We start from the raw sequence: 21,636 nt of genomic DNA on the forward strand, positions 1-21,636 counted from the left end.
TGAACCTGTCTCTCTGCCTGGATGTAGGGTTTGAAGTTACCTGTCTGCATGGTCAAGCATTGTCTGTTCTGTGACATTCAATAACTACTCAACTTTTTAATGAATAATGTTCTGTAATGTACTTCATTTCGATGTGGAACACTGTTTATGTTGTTTATTGATTGCTTTTATTGAATTAAAAATAGTGCTTGTTGATAACTCTGAGCCACTGTGTCAAGATCTGAATACAGGAATGTGACATGAGTCCTGTACATGCATGGATGCCATTTTCTTTGCAATAGCATGCTATTTCACGGACAAGTGGAGTATAATTTTTTTGGGTACTCAGTAAATGTTTTCCATTGTGCTACTGTGTCTACTTTTCTCTCTCTCTCTCTCTCTCTCTCTCTATATATATATATATATACACACATACATACATGTGTGTATGAAAAGCACTGATGACGCCATGAGGCGAAACCTTGGTTTTTTGGGTGTGGCGGAACATGTCTGCCATTAAAAGAAAGCTATGGCATGTTCCTTCATGTTGTGTATTTATTTTTAGTTATTTTAGCCTATTTGGCTAAACAATGGTGCTGGAGATTGGTGCAGTTTTGAATTTATTTTCCGTGCACCACAGTACATCGTGCATGGGCGGCTTTGAGTATGTATATATATATATATATATATATATATATATATATATATATATATATATATCTTAACAGGGAAACCTTTTTTGGACTTGGAGGAAAGTAACTCACAGCCAGAACTTGTTGAAACTTTAATCATCACTTTCATAACATACATAGCACATATATATATACATATGCATATATGGATTCCATACTTTTGGTTGAATTACACTTAGTCGAAAATGATTCCAGGCTTTTCACTTCAATGAAAGCTCACTTGGTCGAAGTTCATTTGGTCAAAAATGGAATATAGCCCCTGTCCCACTGCACTGCAACCCTGGAGTGAGAATATTAAATAAGGGGGGTGTGGGGGGCACAGTCCCCCACATTGGGGGGTGTGGGGGGCATAGCCCCCCCACATTATGCCAATAGTTTTTACTAAAGATATATATATTAATGCATTTCTAATGGATATACCTTCTTATAATAGTGAATACATTAAAATTATCTGGGGGCTGTGCCCCCCACACCCCCCCTTATTTAATATTCTCACTCCAGGGTTGCACTGCAGTGGGGCAGGGGCTATATTCCATTTTCGACCAAATGAACTTCGACCAAGTGAACTTTCAGTCAAGTGAGCTTTCAGTGAAATGCAATGCCTGGTATCATTTTCGACTAAGTGTAATTCGACCAAATGTATGGAATCCATATTATATATATATATATATATATATATATATATATATATACACACACACAAACACACACACACACACATATAGTGGATATAAAAAGTTTACACATCCCTGTTAAAATGCCAGGTTTTTATGATATAAAAAAATGAGACCACAATAAATAATTTCAAAATTTTTCCCCACCTTTAATGAGACCTATAACATGTACAATTCAACTAAAAAACAAACAAATCTGTTAGGGGAAAAATATAAAAAATGTACAATAAGCTGGGTGCAGAAGTGTGCACACCCTTAAACTAATACTTTGTTAAAGCACCTTTTGATATAATTACAGCATTCAGTCTTCTTGGGTAGGAGTCTATCAGGATGGCACATCTTGACTTGGCAATATTTGCCCACTCTTCCTTGCAAAAGTGCTCCAAATCTATCAGATTGCGATGGCATCTCTTGTGCACAGCCCTCTTCCGGTCACCCCACAGATTTTCTTTAGGATTTAGGTCTGGGCTCTGGCTGGCCCATTCCAGAACTTTAATTTTCTTCTGCTGAAGCCATTCTTTTGTTGATTTGAATGTATGCTTGGGGTTATTATCATGTTGAAAGGAGAAATTCCTCTTAATCTTCATCTTTCTAGCAGACGCCTGAAGGTTTTGGGCCAAAAGTGACTGATATATGGAAGTGTTCATAATTCTCTCCACCTTGACGAAAGCCCCAGTTCTAGCTGAAGAAAAGCAACCTCAAAGCATGATACTCCCACCACCATGCCTCACCGTGGGGATGGTGTTCTTTTGATGATGCGAAGTGTTGTTTTTGTGCCAAACGTACCTTTTGGAATTGTGGCCAAAAAGTTCAACCTTAGTCTCATCAGACCATAACACATTTTTCCACATGCTTTTGGGAGATGATATATTGTTTTGCAAATTTAAGCTGGACTTGGATGTTTTTCTGTGTAAGAAAAGGCTTTCGTCTTGCAACCCTACCCCATAGCCCAGACATATGGAGAATATGGGAGACTGTTGTCACATTTAGTACACAACCAGTACTTGCCAGAAATTCCTGCAGCTCCTTTGGTGTTGCTGTAGGTCTCCTGGCAGCCTCCCTGACCAGTTTTCATCTCGTCTTTTCATCAATTTTGGAGGGATGTCCAGTTATTTGCAATGTCACTGTTGTCCCATACTTTCTCCACTTTTTGATGGCTGTCTTCACTGTGTTCCATGATATATCCAATGCTGTGGAAATTTTTTTGAACCCTTCTCCTGATTGATACCTTTCAACAATGAGATCCCTTTGATACTTTGTAAGCTTTCTACGAACCATGGCTTTTGCTGTAGCAGGCAACTGAGTAAATGTCAGGAAAATCCTACTAGGACAGCTGAACTTTATTTGGGGTTAATCAGAGTCTCTTTAATTGATGGCAAGTGTGTACCCAAGAAGACTGAATTCTGTAATTAAATCAAAAGGTGCTTCAACAAAGTATTAGCTTAAGGGTGTGCACTCTTATGCAACCAGCTTATTGCATGTTTTTTTTTTTACATTTTTCCCCTAACAGATTTGTTTGTTTTCAATTGAATTGTACAGTTTATAGGTCACATTAAAGGTGGAAAAAAATTTGAATTGTTTTATTGTGGTCTCATTTTTTTATATTACAAAAACCTGGCATTTTAACAGGGGTGTGTAAACTTTCTGCATCCACTGTGTGTGCGTGTGTGTGCGTATGTGTATATATATATATATATATATATATATAGAGAGAGAGAGAGAGAGAGAGAGTGTCACTTTAGAAGCTCGAAATACTGAAATATTGAAATTCAGTATTTCACACTGATAAAGTGGAATCTGGAAAAGAACAAAAACTCAGAAGCATGAAATTCAAAACCTCGCATACCGGTGATTTTGAATTAGCGCTTTTGGTGCTTCGCTGTGGTTATGGATTCAGGTAAGTGTTTCTGTGTTAAGGGTTTTGGGTAGGGGCTGTGGTGTGTGTTAATGTGTTTTGTTGCTGTGATGTGTGTGTGCGAGGAGAATGTAGCTTGTGTGGTGGTGTTTTGTGTGCTTTTGTATGCAGTGTGACCTCGGAGTTAGAGTATTTAAGTAGGGGTGTGTGGGGGGCGCAGCCTTCCACATGGGGGGTGCAGGGGGGCTTGCCCCCCTGCTTTTATGTAGGACAGAGCTTGTGTTTGTGTGTGGGGAGGAAGGTGTGTGTTTGTATGCAGCAGAAGCGCTAATTCAAAATCTACGGTATGAGAGATTGAATTTCGCGCTTCTGAGTTTTCATTCTTTTCAGGATTCCACTTTATGGGCTCGAAATACTGAATTTCAATATTTTTAGCTTCTAAAGTGAATATATATATGTATATATATATATATATATATATATATATATATATATATATATATATAGTTCTGCATTGAAATGTTGGAAGACTGAAAACCCAGAGAAGAGTGAATCTCAAAAATCGCCCTTCTCCTTTAAACTTCTTTTTGCAGGTGGGACAAGCCCCCCCTGCACCTGCCCTCCCTCCACACTTATACATACCAAGTCCAGCATTGTCATACCTTGGAAAAAAAGAATATTCCAAAAAATGACTTGTCAAACTCTGTGGTCTATGTTCATACGTTGCCTAGATGAGCTTCACTGCAGTGGCCATGTGCTGTCACAAGCCATTTATAAGTTTATTTGGATCTGTACGGAGAATGTGGGTTTGACCAAAGCATAAACTAGCTTCAGAGGGGTGGATTGAAAAGAGTGCTGAACATTTCACTATTGTTTTGTCATTTCTTTTTGTTATTCTAAGCATACCTTTCAAAACTGACATTATAGCATTTCATTTCATGAGATCACACAATCACTTATAATTGTTTAGCTCTATGGGTGATTACATTATGTTCACATTCTGGATTGTTCTTGGAGCTATGTTTTGCATTCTAAGGCAGTAATCTGACAAATGTGTTTCAGATGACTGAATCTGATAATCTTAAGATTTTTAAGGAGGGATCAACATGTATTCTGGATTCCAACATGAAGAATATTACCAAATGACAAAAACATCACAACATGGCATAGATTATTTTAGCTTCAGTGATATGTGGAGGGTTATGAGCCTAATGGAACTTGAATACAAATTTTTTGCTAACCATTTCAGTGAGGCTAGTAGGCTTGATTACCGGTTGATTTCAAGAAACCTGATTAATAATGTTGTGGAGGTGAAGATACATGCCAATAACGTTGCTGTGATGAAGATAACTGGCATCTGCTTTACAGCTTCATAAACTTGGGTATGCTGGAAAGTGTGGAAGGAATATATGGGTGAAAGGTGAACAATGGGAATTTATTTCCAAAGAACATTACAAGGAAAATATGCTAGAGGACTGAATTAAAAGGTTCTGGAATGAAATAGGATGAGTGGATTTCTCCTGCAAATTACTGGTACCACTTAAGTTCAAACTCAGGGAAATAGTAATGAAATGAAAGGGACATAGTGAATGAAAAGGAGAGCTTTGAAACAAACTTTCTTGACAAATTCAGGCATTAGCAGGGTGATACAGTCAGGGAATATGTCAATTAATTAAAAAGGATTCTGTTTGTAAGCACTCATGACACAAAGGATTCTTTATGGTTCCCTGAGTGATAAGAGTCAAATCATCTAACATTTTATCTAATAAAATTAAGAAAAGAATTATGGAGTTGACTACACTAGTACCAAAAGTCCAGGCAAAGTGGCTAGTTAACATCACAAGACTTTCATGTTTGAACTCCAGTATGAGTTTGGCCAAGCAGTTGGGGAGGGAGTTGGAGTGTCATTTAGGGTAGGTGAGTTTTAGGTTCATTAACTGGGGAGGAGAGTTTTAGGGTTAAGAAGCAGGAAGGGAATTCTAGATTATGGAGTAGGAAGGCAGTTGTAGGTTCAGGGAGTAGATTTTTAGGGTTAGGGAGAGATTGGGGAATTAAATTTTAGGGAGGGGGTTTCAGTTTTTGCGTAAGGGAGCAAGGAGTCAGTTTAAGAACTGGGTGGGAGTTTTAGGGTTAGAGTTAAGGCTCTGGTTGATCTATACAGTTTTATAGGGCCTGGTGTTTGGAGAGCTATGTAGCTATGGACGATCGGGCTTTTGGGAGTCGAAGCACTTGCTTTTAAGATCAAGTGGCATCAAGCAAGTGTGTTGTGATCTACTAGTGCATTATCACTCATAGCAGACCCACATTTTAAACACAGGAAACAATGTAAACCCATTTATCTTAGCAATGAAGCTTTGGATAATGCATACCCCCTCTGATACAAGTGACAGAGGTCATGCTAACATAGTTTAGGAGCTGAAAGCTCCAGAAGACAGGCTTGAGAAGGGGTGATTCAAAAAGTTCAGGTATGAGGTCATTGGTGTTACATAACAGAATATGGGAAAGTCTTACTTTCAAGGTGGAGAGTTGTTCCACACTTTGTCCTAAATGGGTTAAAGTGAAGGTTTACGATGTGCTTGCTCTCACAGACAGTTAAGTAACTTTCTTACATTGGCATAATTGAAAATTATAGCCTCAAAGTATATTAGCTGGTGGTAATAATTAAAATGGGCTCATTAGTTTCAAATTTTTTTTTTACAATACTTGACAGTATTAAACTGAAAGACCCCTTGCATGAATAGAAAATTAGGATAGCCCATTCTGGGAAAATAAGGTCTTTATATTACATTATAGAGACTATTACAGACTGACTGTGCGACTTTTAGGGGCTACTGTGTAATTAGAACCACAGGTTAGGTATTAATGTTTCTGAAAAACAATGAGAGACAGTTTTATTTAAAAGTCAAAATAAAATTTGTTTACACTGCCAGATGTCAGCTATAAAGTTAAAGAAAAATGGTTGGACTGGTGACAACTGCTGCTGGAGGTGAAGTGAGCAACTGGCAGATTATGCCCATATGATTTGGCTTTGTACTTGGGTTAAGGGTATCTGGCAATGCATATTTGGGGCAGACCAATGTTTCGTAAGAGCACAACAGTCCACTAAAAACAATACAAAGTTTTGGATATTTGATTCTGATGACAATACTTGGGTATTGTGTTATACTATGAAAAAATGTTATGCACGCCTTAACTTCAGTTTTCTTTACTGTTCACCTTCATAACTGGAGATCTATTTTGTAGGACTGAAAACTTCAAATGGTAAGAAATACCAACAAATGTAAACCATGTATGTATTCTAAAAGTGAGTGCAGAACATTTGATGAATACTGGTGTAAATTTATTCAATGCTTGATATACTAAATTAGCAGATTACTTCTATTTATGATGCTTAACAATGATGGTGCTTGCTTTTTGCTATTGTTTGAGGTATTACGGATTGCATTTGTGTTCAAAAAATATTAGATTGGAAGAGTCTGCATTTTACTTCTGGGTTATAAATGGTGCACAGCATTGAAAAATATATTTAAGGGACAGTATTGTATTCCTGTTATTTTATTTTTTATGTTAAGTACCAAATCAGGTAAATATTAATGATCTGTTGGTTTCCAGTTTAGTTTGTTGATTTATAGTTGTTTGTAACTACTGCTTTGCTTCAGATTCTGGAATATTTCTGTATAGTTCAGTGTAGCTTGACTTAGATTTGTAGACCTTCTAGATTTATTTTCTGACTTGTTACTACACATTTAGAAAGCAAACATAAGTCTACAAGTTCTATACATACATACATACATACATACATAACGAATATTTCAAGCACGGGCAAAAATACCCCTCTAGCTTGTCAATATACCAAAACACTTGTTCTCATAAGTGTCCAGGCCGTTCTTAAAAATATCTAAACTATAAGATGAACATTAAGGTGACATCAGTGTATATATTGTACATAGTGCAAGACAGAATGTTTATTTAGGTAGACTAGAATATCTGGTTGCAATGTTTTAATGTCACATTTTCAATATGTTGTATACAATCTTTATGTAAATGTCTGTTTTACAGCTCATTAAGAGCAGCTTCATTATTAGACAATTCTGTATAATTGTTACCCTAACATTGATTATTTATGTTATGTATATCATATTTGGACAACTGAAACTTGATATTCCAAGTAGCTTGTATGTATATTTTCTGTGTCATTCTTTTCTTGTATTTAAATAGAAGTGAAATGCAATAAAAATTATATTTGAAAAAAAATATATATATATATCTAAACTAGTGCTTGCTTTAATGTAATTTGGCAGTCTGTTCCATGCATCAGCTACTCTGTCAGAGAACCAATTAGTACACTTCTCATTCCTTTAGAATCTTCCACATAGGTGGTCTGATGATTCACTAGTACTTTTTGATAACCCCAAACACTCCCAGAGGTAGTTGCCCCTAAATGCCTTATATACCTGATTAAGCTCTCCTCTTAGACATCTGTAAGAGACACTATACAAGTTCAGATATTTTAGTCTTTCATAATAACTTAGATTTTCACATCCATTGATGCCCTTGGTACAGTTCCGCTGTACTCTTTCCAGTTTATTCATGCTTGTCTTCTTATAGGGTTTCCATATTGTTATTCCATACTCAAGTTTGGGTCTAATGTAACTTACAAACAATGGCTTCATGATTTTTAATTTCCTAGACTTTATAAATCTTTTTATACAACCTACAGTTCTACAACTATCACTGACCAATTGGTTGATATGATTAGGAAAAAGTCATAGCTGAATTTACCACTATACCCAGGTCCTTAAATAAGTCTACAGTTTCAATCAGTGTGTGCTGTACTAAATATTCACCTTTCAGTTTATGTCTCCCAAATCTCATATACTTCTTTTTTGATGTATTTATCAGCATATTATTCTCCTGTGTCCAAATGGTCAATTAAGTCAAGTTATTTTGCAGACATGCCTTATCTGTAACACTTGTAATCAGTTTACCCAACTTCAGGTTGTCTGCGTATAGACTGCAAAACACCTCAGATGAAAAAGTTAGTTCAGAAATGGCTTTTTAAACATAACACATATTATTTAAGCTTACATTTTAATTAGGTCTAGTATTTAATTTTATTCTTTAATGTCTGAAGTGAATGCTTCATTAAGGTAAGAAGTCTTATTTGAGTATTTGTAGAATAAATGTGTGTGTAAGCTATGCGCGCGCACACCAGTAAAAGGCAAAGTTGGGAATCTGGGAGGGAAAAAAAACATACAAGTGAAAAAGCAAAACAAGGTAGGATGTTGACACTGATGACAAATGCCATTTGACTAATATTTTATTTAACTGAATTATGATGATGGAGCAAGACAGTATCTCTGTTGTCAGGAGTAAGGACACACAGACTTTAAAATATGGTACTGCTTATGAAATTAAACGCAGCAGACACATCGAAGGCGAACAAAAATAAATTAACCTAGGAACCAGGAAGGTGAGTTGGTCAAGTTTTTTTTAAGGTTTGTGCTGCAGAAGCAATGAGATTGTTCCTTAAGAAAACTCAAACTTGTACTGCAGATATCCTTATCCCAGAATAATTTTCTCCAATAATATCACCTAGATGTTGGTTATTGCCAGCAGCTATTTGGTAGTTGTCAATTCTTTTCATTTCTACTTGCTTATCTACTACAAATTATGAAGGCTGTGCAATTTTTCCTATATACTACTCATCAGGTTACTTCTAATTGTCTTATGCTTAACACTGTTCCAGAAAGCAATTTGGTCTCAGTCAGCACAATACACACGTTACAGAACAGTCAGTCTACAGTTTTCACTTTTGGTTACAATTCACTATTTTACGTGAAACTTATCAAAATAGTTGGTTGCTGGAAAAAAGCAAAGTATTAAACTTAAAACTGTATGTCACTATCATTTGTGACAACTCTCGATCATTAATGAAGGAATAGACCTTACAAATTCCACACACAGCAATAGTGTGAGGGGGTGTCTGAATTTTTTAAGGACTGCAGCTTTAAACACTTTTCAAAACCCTGCCTTTTCACTACTTGAAGATACTAACAGCATTGATACCCCCCACACACATATCTATTCTACAAATACCCACAGAAGGTTACTTCTTAGCGTAATTAAGTTAAAAGTAAACACGGTATTTGATTTTATAGATCATCAAAAAAGCCAGTAACTCAGAGAATTATCAGTGGAAGTAAACAGAGGGGGATATATCATTTACTATAGCTATGCTGTGTTATATCATATGAACCCAAACTCCACTCTGGGATAATGACAAAGAGTGGAAAATTCATAAGAAGATTTCAGGCTTAAACATCCTGAACAGTATTGTACAGACTCTTGAGGACTGATCTATGCCTTAATCACTGCACCATTAGAGACTGTTGTCCTTGATCTCCTATATTTTTGCAAGCTTAATAGCTTAACAGGCACAAGAACTAGGGACCTAAATCTTCATCAGCAAATAAACAGAATGTGATGGAGGAAAGTCATTACACAGTGTCTTCCTCATCTCTAGAATAAGCTGCCACTGCAGGTTAAGCATTGACATATTACCACCCTTTTTTGGGATCTCAGACTCATGGTTCTCGGACCTCTAGCTGCCCTAAAGCCAGCATAATTGTAGATGAGGAAAGCAATACACTAGTTTTCTATCTATCCTGCCTGCATTTATTTTATCCTTGGAGATTGTGGCCCTTGTCTGAGTATGATAGTCATCATGCAGCCATAGTGATCACTTGAGCTTAAAAACCCTGCTTCAAGCAACACAGTCAAAGCCCTCCTTGAGAAAGGAGGTACAGCCTGACAGATGTTATTGGCAAGGTACTGACACATGCAAGAGAAAACTGTCTTCAAAGTCCTATAAATACTTTGTCAGTATGGAAGTCCCCATGACAGTCATTTCCGGGTACTTCCCCAACCTGATGGCTGTCTGGATGATAACTAAACCATAGCATGGTCTCAGCAGTAGCTCACATGTTCAGTAGGCACAGGGAGAAAAAAGTAAAGATAAAAAATTGGTTGGATGAGTAGAGAGGTTTGTTTGTTAATACTGCTTTACAGCATTTAACTTTTTTCACACACACACACACACACACACACACACACACACACACACACACACACACACACACACACACACACACACAATTCTTAACATGAGATCACACATATGTAATTTTTTCCAGTCAGACCAAGTAACGTGTTAGACTTAGCAATGACTTCCGTTCTTTGGTCATCTAGTAATTAGTAAGTAATTCTAGTAATTTTTGACATAATGGTGACTGGGTAAAGGTTATTTTGAAGGAAGCAGCTGCAAGCACATCAGAAATATATATTGGTGACCATTAAAGAAAAGGACTGTGTGTATGATATAACATTGTCTTGCCATTTTTGGCCTGAAGTTTAAGAGAACTGGGTCAGATCTTGTGGGTCTATGGCTGGGGAGAGGGGCACATGTTCCTGTTTGTTATTTGTATTAATGAGAGAAGAGGTCATTTTAAATCCCAGACGACATAAAAACATGAAATAAGCACTCTTCCAGTGTTTACAAATTGCTCGTTATATCCTTTAAAACCTATAACAATTTTTCAGATAATTACCACAGGTCTATCAAAAATGACTATACTGACAAATGATGAACTTTGAAACAGCCATTTCCCTGAAACAATATGTAATACATAGAGGTGTGTGTGTGTATATAGTCAACGACAGGTACATATCAGTTTTATTTAAAAATAATGCAATTTCTTTTAAAGACAAAAGCATACAGAGGCACCATAATATTTTTTATTTTTCTGAACTTGTCTAAAGTACAAAGTAGCACACTGCAAGTATTCTTGGTATTTTTCTTAAGGTCTGTAAACATGTCCATTTTTTTCTTCATAGCAAGTCAAGTCAATTTTAAAAAAATATCAGTCTTTCAACAAGGCTGCACTATTTCACTTGTATGAATATAAAGTAAAAACGCAGCCCATTGTCTTGTAAAACTGAATATCAATCACACGGCCTGCAATGCAGTAATATCACAGTGAAAGCCAAGTCCTGTTAACCGCGTCCTTTATAGCAGGACTCAGAACTGTATTAAAATGCAACTGCAGGAACTAGCATCCCTGCTCATGAAAAGCATGTCATCCTCTGCAGAACCGACTCAATTAGAAACCCTTGGCTCTACATAAAAACTAAACAGATCTCAGAAATAAAAGCATAAGACTTTTTTCTTCAACACCCTCCCATTTCAACAATTCTACAAATTTTAACAGTAGTACTATACAATCTTGCTTGCAGAGGTACCTTCCAATTATGGAAAGTGGTAGTGCAACATGTTTTATTTCTTGTAAATTATTTAGTCCAGTAAGTACAGGTTCACAGCTCTGTGCAATTGAAAAATAATGCTTCAGTATACAAGAATTTAATTTTTTAGCCCATGCAGGCCTTGTAGTTCTTTAAGTGGCTTAAAAAATAGGTCTAACTAAGTTCTTAAAGCAGTAATAAATAGGCAACAGTGACTGTAAACAGTCCACACTCTTCAAAATTAGTTCCCAGTGATAACTGGCAGGACCTTCAACCTTCAGTCCGCTGAGGCAGGAGGCTTAATAGGCATTACAAGGTGGTTTCCGGTTACAACACTATGAACAGAGCTGCACTGTTCAGAGATATGAAGTCTTGTTTCCACAACAGCTTCCTCTAACTGGTTCACTTGGCTTTCTTCTTTGAAAACAAGGTTTTCAATTTTGACTTCTTGCCTTTTTCTTCACTGTGGCAGACATCCTGGGGAACTTTGTCAATCTTGGTAAGGCTAGGAGGTTCTTTTGCAGGTTTTTCACTGGTGCTTGACAAGGATGAGTGGTGATTGGCTGAAGCTGAAACTGCACTACTAAGCTGCCCCATGCTGCAAGATTTCTCCAAAATACCATTATATACCTTGCTGGAAGGACTAAAAACCATGCTTCTTGTCTCTGGGAGACCAATAGAGTCAAAAGAACTTTTATCTAAGACATGTGAATCAGTTGTAGATAGTTCATCTGAAGACAACTCTTCCTTGGATATTCTACGGCAAGGCGTCAGCTGCCCCTCAGGGCTTACAGGAGATGGGGGCTTCTTTCCCAGTGATGAGTTTAAAGAATCACACTCTGATCCTGTGTCCTGGGCATCCCTGTAAAATAAGAACATTTTATTAAAACAGTGCACACCATCATGGATTCAAAACAAACATATCTGTATTCAGTTCTAAAAAACTCACTGGAAAAGCCAAGCATGCAGAACCTGAGATTCGCTTCATAAAAGAAGAAATTGCTGATAAGTGCTATTAAAAAGATATTGTAACTTGAGTGTAGCATCAAAACTAAAATTCAGCAACAATGAATGCATTTCTATAAATTCATCTGAACAGTCAACTTTGTTCTTTGAAAAATTCAGCTACACATAGTGCTTTTCTGATTTTTCTGATAAATAAAACACAACTACCTTCTCCTTCTTTCTCTCTAACTATGTGTGGTGTCTATAGACATACATACAATTTCTGTGTGCATTAATGGATCTCCTTCTCTCTCTCTCTATCTATATATATATATATATGTGTGTGTGTGTGTGTGTGTGTGTGTGTTTGTGTGTGTGTGCAGATGCAAACACACACACATTTAAACACACACACACACACACATATATATATATATATATATATATATATATATATATATATATATATATGTATATATCTATATATATCTATATCTATATATATATATATTCCTGTCACCTCACAGCAAGAGATAACCCTATTTGATTCTCAGCTGGAGTGCCTAATGTGTGGAGACTGCATGTCCTCCATGTGTTCATGTGGGTTTCCTTTGGGTGATCCAGTTTCCTCCCACATTCAAAACACATGCAGGAGGTGGACTGGACACACTAAATTGGCCACAGTTGAGAGTGTGCATGCAAGTGTGGTGTGTGGAAGGGTAGCTACATATATATAAGTGGAAGCAGGATATGGCAAATGGTAGCAGCTGAAATGAAAAACAATCACCAGATGTGAAATTCTGAATGACGAGCATAAGCTTTCTAAGTTCTAGGTTACAAGAAAACTCAGCAGCTACTTTTTCAGGTCTTTATGGTTAGTAAGTGTGATGATTGCTTTTGACTGTTACAAGACTTCTTCAAATTAAGCAGTAATAACACAACATCACTGGAGGCAAAGATCTCACATCAAAGTACTCCTAATGTCAATAAGGTTGTCAGTAGTACACATGCTGCACCCATCGCACATAATTCAAAGCAGACATACAGCCCCACATACACTGAGGCACTTACATGTAACCTTCCTAAACCACAAAGACCTCCTAGACAAAGTACATATAAGAAATATCTCAGTAGCTCCAAACACACTCTTTCAAAACAACACCCACATCAACACATAGAGCTACATCTCACAGAGCCTCTACATCTAAGCCCATAAGGCAAGTCAACACACAATCCAACATTTTAGTAATTGGAGACTCCATCGTGATATCCACTGATTTCCCTCTCACCAGGCTGAATAAGGAGAAAGTTATGGTCAGCTGCTTATCAGGGGACAGGATCCGCCACAATACACATGCGCTCAGGTCATTGGACCACAATTACCAATATGACTCAGTCATAGTCCATGTGGAAGTAAATGACCTACATGCCTCCCTAGACTATATAGAGAGAGACATCAATGAGCTCTCAGAATGTGTGTCTCAAGCTGGTATGAGCCTAGCACTGAGCAGCACTTTACCTTCTCCATGGATGATACCACAATACGAACAAAAGATGACTGGCTTTAATAACTGGCTTAGTTTCTGGTGTCATTCTAAGGGGGTGCAATATTTGTCAGTATGGAAGAAGATGGTCAACAGATCACGCTGCTTTGCCAGAGCTGGTCTGCACCTCTCCCCTCTAGGCTTTCGAATATTAGCTAAAACACTTGTCTTCCCCCATAGTGCCTTTTTTAGGCAATGCTAAACTGAAAGTACTTCCGACATAGCAAATCAAAACCAAGAAAATCTAAAGGTATTAATGCTCAATGCTAGGAGCCTAAACAAAAACCTCCACTCCCTGGAAGCTCTCTTTACCCAAGAGAATGCTGATGTCTGTGCAGTCTCTGAGATGTGGTTTAAAGCTGCTGAGAGCACACCAACATTGCAAGGTCATAATGATTTCGACGCATTTAGACCAGCTACTTCACAGGCAGGGACTAAATGTGGAGGTCTCTCTATTTACAACAAAAATAAATATACTTCAAGGCTGGTCAAACAGGACAATGCACTTGAGCTGCTCCATGTTCAAATCACCATAGGTAGAATCCAATATCACTTCCTTGTAAGCTATAGGTCCCCTCCATGAACCAGGAAACCAATGCCATGCATTTAAACTTACTAGAAACATTAACCATCCAACCCACTACCATATTCATGGGTAACTTTAATTATTCCACTATTAATTGGGAATCCTATACAACATCAAATGTACATGCATAGAGATTCCTGGATTTTGTAAATACAAACTCCCTGGACCAGATAGTCAATACACCAACCAGGGGTGCGACCATACTGGATCTGGTCCTCACTAATATGGGAGAGCGCTGCACACCCCGTACTATAATTCCTTCCCTGGTAAGGTCAGACCACAAAATGGTCACTGTTTGAAGTAAAAATAAAACCTGGACCCCACCTCAACTGTGAATATTCATGAACTATTTTAAGGCTAACCTCCTGCTATTAAGTGAGAACTTGTAAAAATTTCAAGCCGCTATAAACCCTGAGAACACTTCTGCCTATGCAGAACTTTTCACAGAAACCTTGTAACAAGCACGTTAATAGCTGCATAGAGATAGCTGTACCCACCAGGAAGAAGTACAGAACTAACTCAAAAAACAAGCCACCCTCATGGAATCACAAAATGAATTGGATGTATAACAGGAGGAAGAAAATCATGGCAAAAATTAGGAGGTGCAGCACCCAGAAGGATAAAAGCACTTTCATCAAACTAAACAAACAACTCAAAGAACAAATAAAGTCTAACAAAGCCAAATTTGAGGTAAGTTTGGCTCTCAGGCCAAGAACAACCACAAAGAATTATTTACCTATGTCCGCAACCTCAAAGACAATACACAATTGTGTGCAGAGCTCATTGTAAATGAAGCCACCTACACTGAGCCAGAAGATATATCAAACCTCCTGGATGATAAATTCAGCTCCAACTGTACTCCTCCCTCCCCCTCAACCTTCCCTCAGGAAATAGCATCAAATATAACTCCCCCTAGTATCACTAGGGAACAGGTCCTTAATGCTCTCTCTAAGACCAAGAACACTGCATCAATGGGCCCAGACAGTATACCAGGATGTCTTCTAAATAGCATGAAACATGACCTATCAGGGCCTCTGGAATTACTACTTAACTGTAGCCTCCAAACTGTCTTCATGTCGCATGAATGGAGAAAGGCAACAGTCATCCCTTTGCACAAACATGGGCCATCTACAGACCCTGGAAACTACAGACCCATAAGTCTCACTAGTCTTATATGTAAAGCCATGGAAAGAATTATCATGGAGATGAGCAATAGAGATATAGTAAACCTCCAGGCACTGGACCCAACCCAGTTTGGTTTCGTCAAGGATAGATCACGCCTACTCAACCTGGTAGACTTCTTTCAGAAGGTCACCAAAGCAATGGATGAGTGCAAAATCATTCACGCTGCCTACCTTGACCTGGCCAAGGCATATGACACAATACCCCACTCGGGTATTGTTGACAAACTCATGAGATTAGGTATAAACCCGTATGTCACGCAGTGGATAGCCAACTGGTCAGAGACAGGGCCCAGGAAGTTAGAATTGGGGAATCCACCTCTACAAAGAGGCCAGTCACACGTGGAATCCATCAGGAATCAGTCCTTGGACTGCTTCTTTTTTGGCATTTACTTCTCAGAAGTCAAAGCCAATGTCAGTGGTCCCTGGCTGACTAAATTTGCAGATGATTGCAAGTTAGAAGCTCTCATTGAATCTCACACTGACACAAATCTTCTCCAGGAGGGCTGACAGACAAATAACTGGTGTCAGAGCCATGGACTAAAACTAAATACCAAGAAATGCATAACTGTATCCTTTGGGAAGTCATCCATCCCTGGTAACTATCATATTGACAACACACCCCTTACAGCTGACCCACCAGTCAGGAACATAGGGACACACACAGATAGTAATCTAGCCTTTGATCATCGCATGTCTACAGTGGTGAGGAAATCATTCTATGTCGTGCAACTTATAAACAAAGGTATAGAATCTAAGTCGAAGAAAGTCATTGTTCCACTGTATTCGGCATTCATCAGACCTATCATTGAGTACAATGACCCCGTTGGTATGTACCTAATCAGGCATATCCAACAACTGGAATGTCCACAGAGGTTCCTCACTAAAAAAATACAGGACATAAGTAATATGTCCTATGCAGACCGCCTCAAGGCCCTATCCCTGTATTCTGTCTCCTACAGGCTTTTGAGGGGAGATCTATGCCTGGCATACAGGGCATTGTCAGATTCCACTCTGATGGACCTCATGCATATCCACAAAACAAACCGTACCAGATTTAACAGTTCTAAAGACTTAAACCTTGCTTGTGATATAAATAGGACCTGCCAGACAGATAGCTATGTATCCCAGAGACTACCTGTCTATGGAACAGGTTCCCCATCCATGTGAAGCAGGGTTCCTCCCTAACCCAATTCAAGTGCAACTTGGACAACTGGATGGGAAGCCGGAAATTCATTCCCGGTTTGGCACCTATGTCTCTGATGCAAACAGGTAATCTGTAAATGGTTCATCTCCCAGGCCCATGCTTACACTTATCAAGGGCATCAGAACTTCTCAGAAATTTGGGATGCATAGCTAGGCTAAAAAGGCCCCTGTGGTTGTTAGCTTAGTAAACACCTAATGAACTGGGTTTGTCAATGTAGTGTGGTAGTCAATTGGTTTGACTGGACTCAAAGCAAGGGGATGCGTCAGTGTGTAACTGTGTGGTTGGTAGAAAAAAGCTACCTAATTTGCATGTAGAAGTGTGTGGTTGGTGGAAAAAATCCACCTAGTTTGCATGTAGAAGTTCATAGGTGTGTTCTAGGCTAATGGTCCTGGAGCCTTTACAAGCCTAGCCCAAAAAGATTGCCACGACCTGTGCCACCCAATGTTAGTTCACAGTGCCCCTCTCCAGTAGGGCAACTGGAATGATCCCTGTAGTGAACTTTCTGTTACCCAGCCACTCATCAAGATTTCTGTTGAAGACGGCCAGTGAGGTGCTCTGCTTGATATGAATGGGAAGCTTATTCTAAAGTATGGGCAGCCTTTGGGAGATGACCCTGTCCCTCCAGCATGTTCTGTTAATTGTGGTAATGAGGATGTGATTTCTGGAGCATGTGGGGAGCAGGGGGGTTGTGATTTCTTTAGGTGTAGCATTTCACGTAGGGCTGGGTCGGATGTGACTTTGTAAGTCAAGCAGAGATCACCTCTAAGTAGGCGATAAGAGACTGAGAACAGCTGAAGTTTCTTGGGTCTGTCCATGTAGGACATGTGTTTAAGGCCTAGGATCCTTATTGTGAGGTACTTTTGTGGCCTCTCCAGCTGTTGTAGATGTCTGGTCAGGTACATGCCAAACAGAGTGTTATATTCAATGATTGGTCTAATGAGGGATGAGTAGAGAGGGATGACCTCTTTCTTCCTCAATGTGAAACCTTTGGTTATAAGATGTGCCACATAGAAGGACTTTCTGACACCAGTGGCAATGTGGTGGTCGAAGGTGAGGTGGCTGGCAACCTGGGTGCAGTGTTCAGTGAGCTCCCATCAATGTGGTAAATCGTGGGAACTGAGTTTTTTCCAATGGGGATGATAACATATTTTTTGGCATTAAGCTTAAGGGCATGGTTCCGACACCAGTCACTGGTCTCAGAAAGGCCCTTTTGTAGGATGTCTGCATCACTTGGGGAGTTGATAATGACTCCTAGTTTGCAGTCATCAGTGAATTTGGTCAGCCAGAGTCCTTCTGTGTTGGCCTGGACTTCTGAGAGGTAGATGCCAAATAGAAGAGGGCCCAAGACAGAGTCCTGTGGGACTCCGCTCGTGACTGGTCGACAGTCTGACTTGGAATCCGCAAAGTGTGTTATTGATGAAGAAAAACTATCTAATTTGCATATACAGTCCTAAGCCATCTGCTGTTCCTTGTTTCTCCCTGTTTTCCAAAGCTTTGCACAGTAAAATACACACTAAAATACAAGCTTGGTTCAGATTGTTATCAGTTTCTTTATTTTCAATTCTTATGGAAGATAAACAAGGAGAAAAGTGTAACACTGCCAGCCTAGCAAGATAGAATTTTGTAAATAATTCTATGTCATTTGTGAATAGTAATATGATTTGAATGCTTTCCTTAAAAAAAATGTAAGAAAACTATATGTTCTGTGCTGAGCTTCAAGACTGTAACCACAATGCACCCTGCTGGAAATGACCAGAAATATGTATAAACTCTATGCCTATGTAAATGTATGTTTCATATTAGAAATTGTGATATACAGAGTTAACTTGCAAAATTCAAAGAAAATAAGTTGATAAGTAAAGAGTTTTATGATGTGTTATAAAGTCAGTTTATCTCAAGTTAAGAGATAGGATGTCTAGGCTAGGGGCTTCATTCTACTGTCTGGAAACAGAGGTAATTACAGGTTTCCAAAGTAACTGTTTTACGACTTCCAGTTCAGGCAAGCTTCTAAGACAGAACTGACAGCTTCTGAGAAATAAGTATTTTTAACAGAGACATGTTAAACATTTAAGTTCCAGCTAGTCTGGGAAACTAGGCAGAAGTGACAAAAATGATGTAATATGAGATGATTCAGCAGTAATGTGTATTATCAATTTAAGAACTATTTCAGAGAGAAAGAGTGCATTTTGTATTTTGTTCTGGACCTGTTAACAACTCACCAGCACTTTGCCTTGCTCTGTAAATAAGTTATTTAGAACATAGTTTCTCTTAGAGATAGACAGGAATATAGCAAAATTAAATAGAGATGTTTTCTGTATTTATGTGAGACTGTCCAGTTATGTTATTTTAAAGTATTTCTTGTGACTGTGAACTCTATTGTCACTGTGCTGAGTTAAGGAGTATTGTCTTGTGCTTTTATTATTTATTATTAAATATATTTAAACCTTTTAGTTGTGGCTGGTTTGCTTACAGATACTTAAGCTCTTAGTGTACTTGCATGTATTTTCAACACCATACAGGCCACTCTGGAATAGCCTTAGTTTTGTTGCACTTACCATTTGGATAACAGTAACATTACACAGTAAGAATGGGCACACTTTAGTAAAGGCCTTTATAGTAGCTGATAAGTAGTGGTTGGTGGCAGTGATAACTACTGTATAGTCTGGGCAGAAAGGGGCATAGCTAGTGAACCTGTGCCAGCCTTCCCCAGGAGGGTCAGTGTGTTTGTATATAATTCAAATCTCAAAGTGTGTGGGTGTCAGCTACTTGGGCAGGGACACAAAGCACTGGTTTGGACAGAGAGGGTGCTGGAGGTTCTGGCTTGACCACTCAACTGAGATCTTAACCCTATAGCTGTGCCAGTGGGGAGTCTTACTGGGGATCTGGAGAGAGAGACAGAAACCAGCCCCAGACTGACTGTGATCTTTGTGTACTCTTAAGGGAAACTGTACTTTACTGAGTGTGTACTGGTAATCCTCCCAATGTGCACGTCCCACACCGGTGTTAGTGGTGAGGATTAAGGCTCCTTGATTACAAGGCCAGTGCATGGGCGTCACACAAAGTATGAAAAGAACAGCGGGTTAGTTAATCGTATACTGTCAGCATGAGGTACCATCTTTTATGGGGCAACAGAGATTGAATATTAAAGAAACTGCTTTGTGTCCATTTATAATGGGGCATCTCATTACAATGTTTGTGCTATGAGGATCGTGTCTACTTTTATGAGGGTCTTGTAGTCAAAATAACAGGAATTTGTGAAGGAGGGAGGTGTTTTCTGTGAGATTGAACACTGACAAAAATAGCTTTTTTGCTCACCATTACTGAGTGTCTTCAGATCTTTTTTTGTGTGTGTAAACCTATTTAGTAGTAGAAGCAGACATTAAAACAGAACAAAGAATCAAGCAAGTAAAAATTCAGTGGAGAATCCCATTAGCTAAAACAAGTGCAGTGGAGAATAGCCTAAGTTTTATATTCAGATTGTAGTGTGTTCTCTTCAGATCTTTCCTTGATGGAATACTGCTGCCATCAAGGGGATATATAACTCAGTAAAAATGGCACAGATCGGGTGCAGTGATAGTGACGCAGATTTTTCAGTCCAGGCAGTTGGACAGATCTTTTCTTGTGTGATGAATTTGGGCTTAGAGTGTGGAAATAACAATCAAAACCAACTAGTGGCCTGAGAGTTACATTCAAGTACAGTGGGATTTGTTCATTACATATAGAATATTAGGGTGTATAATACTGCCTTACCTGTTGGGGGGGGGGGTCACTGAACAAAGCAGTCCTAGCTTTATGAAAATGTTTTATCTGGAATTGACAAAGTAAACGGAAAAGTTAAATACTAGGAGACAGGAGACAACCAGCCTAGCTGATGTAATGAGTAGTAGTAATGGAAGCCATTATTTGACCGCCCACCCCATGCCCCCCCCCCCCCCGCTACAGCATTTAACATCTCTGTTACTACTGCCATATCAGTTTGTCAGGAATATGTTCATGCTCTGGTCAACAGATTACCAGCCAGACTCCCTGGATCAACTGTCAGTAAACAGCTATAAAGGCAGAGACAATAAAGCATAATTAACTGCATTACCTCCAGGGACCACAGATTATGTGGTCCTTGACTAACATCTTCCAAAAAGAAAACTGCCAAATTATAAAGCAGTCAAATTCTAAAACCATAGCTTATATACCAGGAAGAAACTTGAGTGCACAAAATGAAAGTTTATACTTAAAAAAGATTAAAACAAATATTTAAAAATTTACTAGAAAGCAACATGGGTGAAAGGTAAAGAATAAGACCATGCCAGTTCCTTTTCACCGAGTCCCATATGTCCCTTCAATCAGTTCAGTGGTGTTTAGTAACCATAAAAAGCATTTTAAAGACAGTGTAGGTTCAAACACATTTTGATTCCTTTCCTGTGAGTCCAGCATGCCTCTGTAGTCAGCTTGCTGGTGCTTAGAGATGGTTGTCCCAAGCTGTAATTTCCAGACTCCAGAACCATGTTATATCAGACACCCTGTTATAAATGTGTGCAAACCAGATTCTTTAATATTCAATCTCTGTTGCCCCATACAAGCAGGCACCTCATACTTACAGGATATAATTAACTAGCCCGCTATTCTTTTCATGCTTAGCTTCCTGTTTACTTTCCATACGAAGAGAAAATACAGA

General features: G+C 38.6%; 1 protein-coding gene across 1 annotated transcript in view; it reads right to left on the reverse strand.

Annotated features, from left to right (window-relative positions):
- Positions 1-10,963: 10,963 nt before the first annotated feature.
- Positions 10,964-21,636, reverse strand: part of STIM2 (stromal interaction molecule 2) — a 1,889,444-nt gene continuing 1,878,771 nt past the window's right edge. Inside the window, exon 12 of the mRNA XM_044062150.1 lies at positions 10,964-12,363. Within this exon, the coding sequence (XP_043918085.1) occupies positions 11,904-12,363 (460 nt within the window). The 3' untranslated portion in view covers positions 10,964-11,903. The remainder of the gene's footprint in view (positions 12,364-21,636) is intronic.

Source organism: Protopterus annectens, chromosome 2.part1 (assembly GCF_019279795.1).
Source record: "Protopterus annectens isolate FY-2018-M chromosome 2.part1, PAN1.0, whole genome shotgun sequence".
Taxonomy (NCBI): Eukaryota; Metazoa; Chordata; order Ceratodontiformes; family Protopteridae; genus Protopterus; species Protopterus annectens.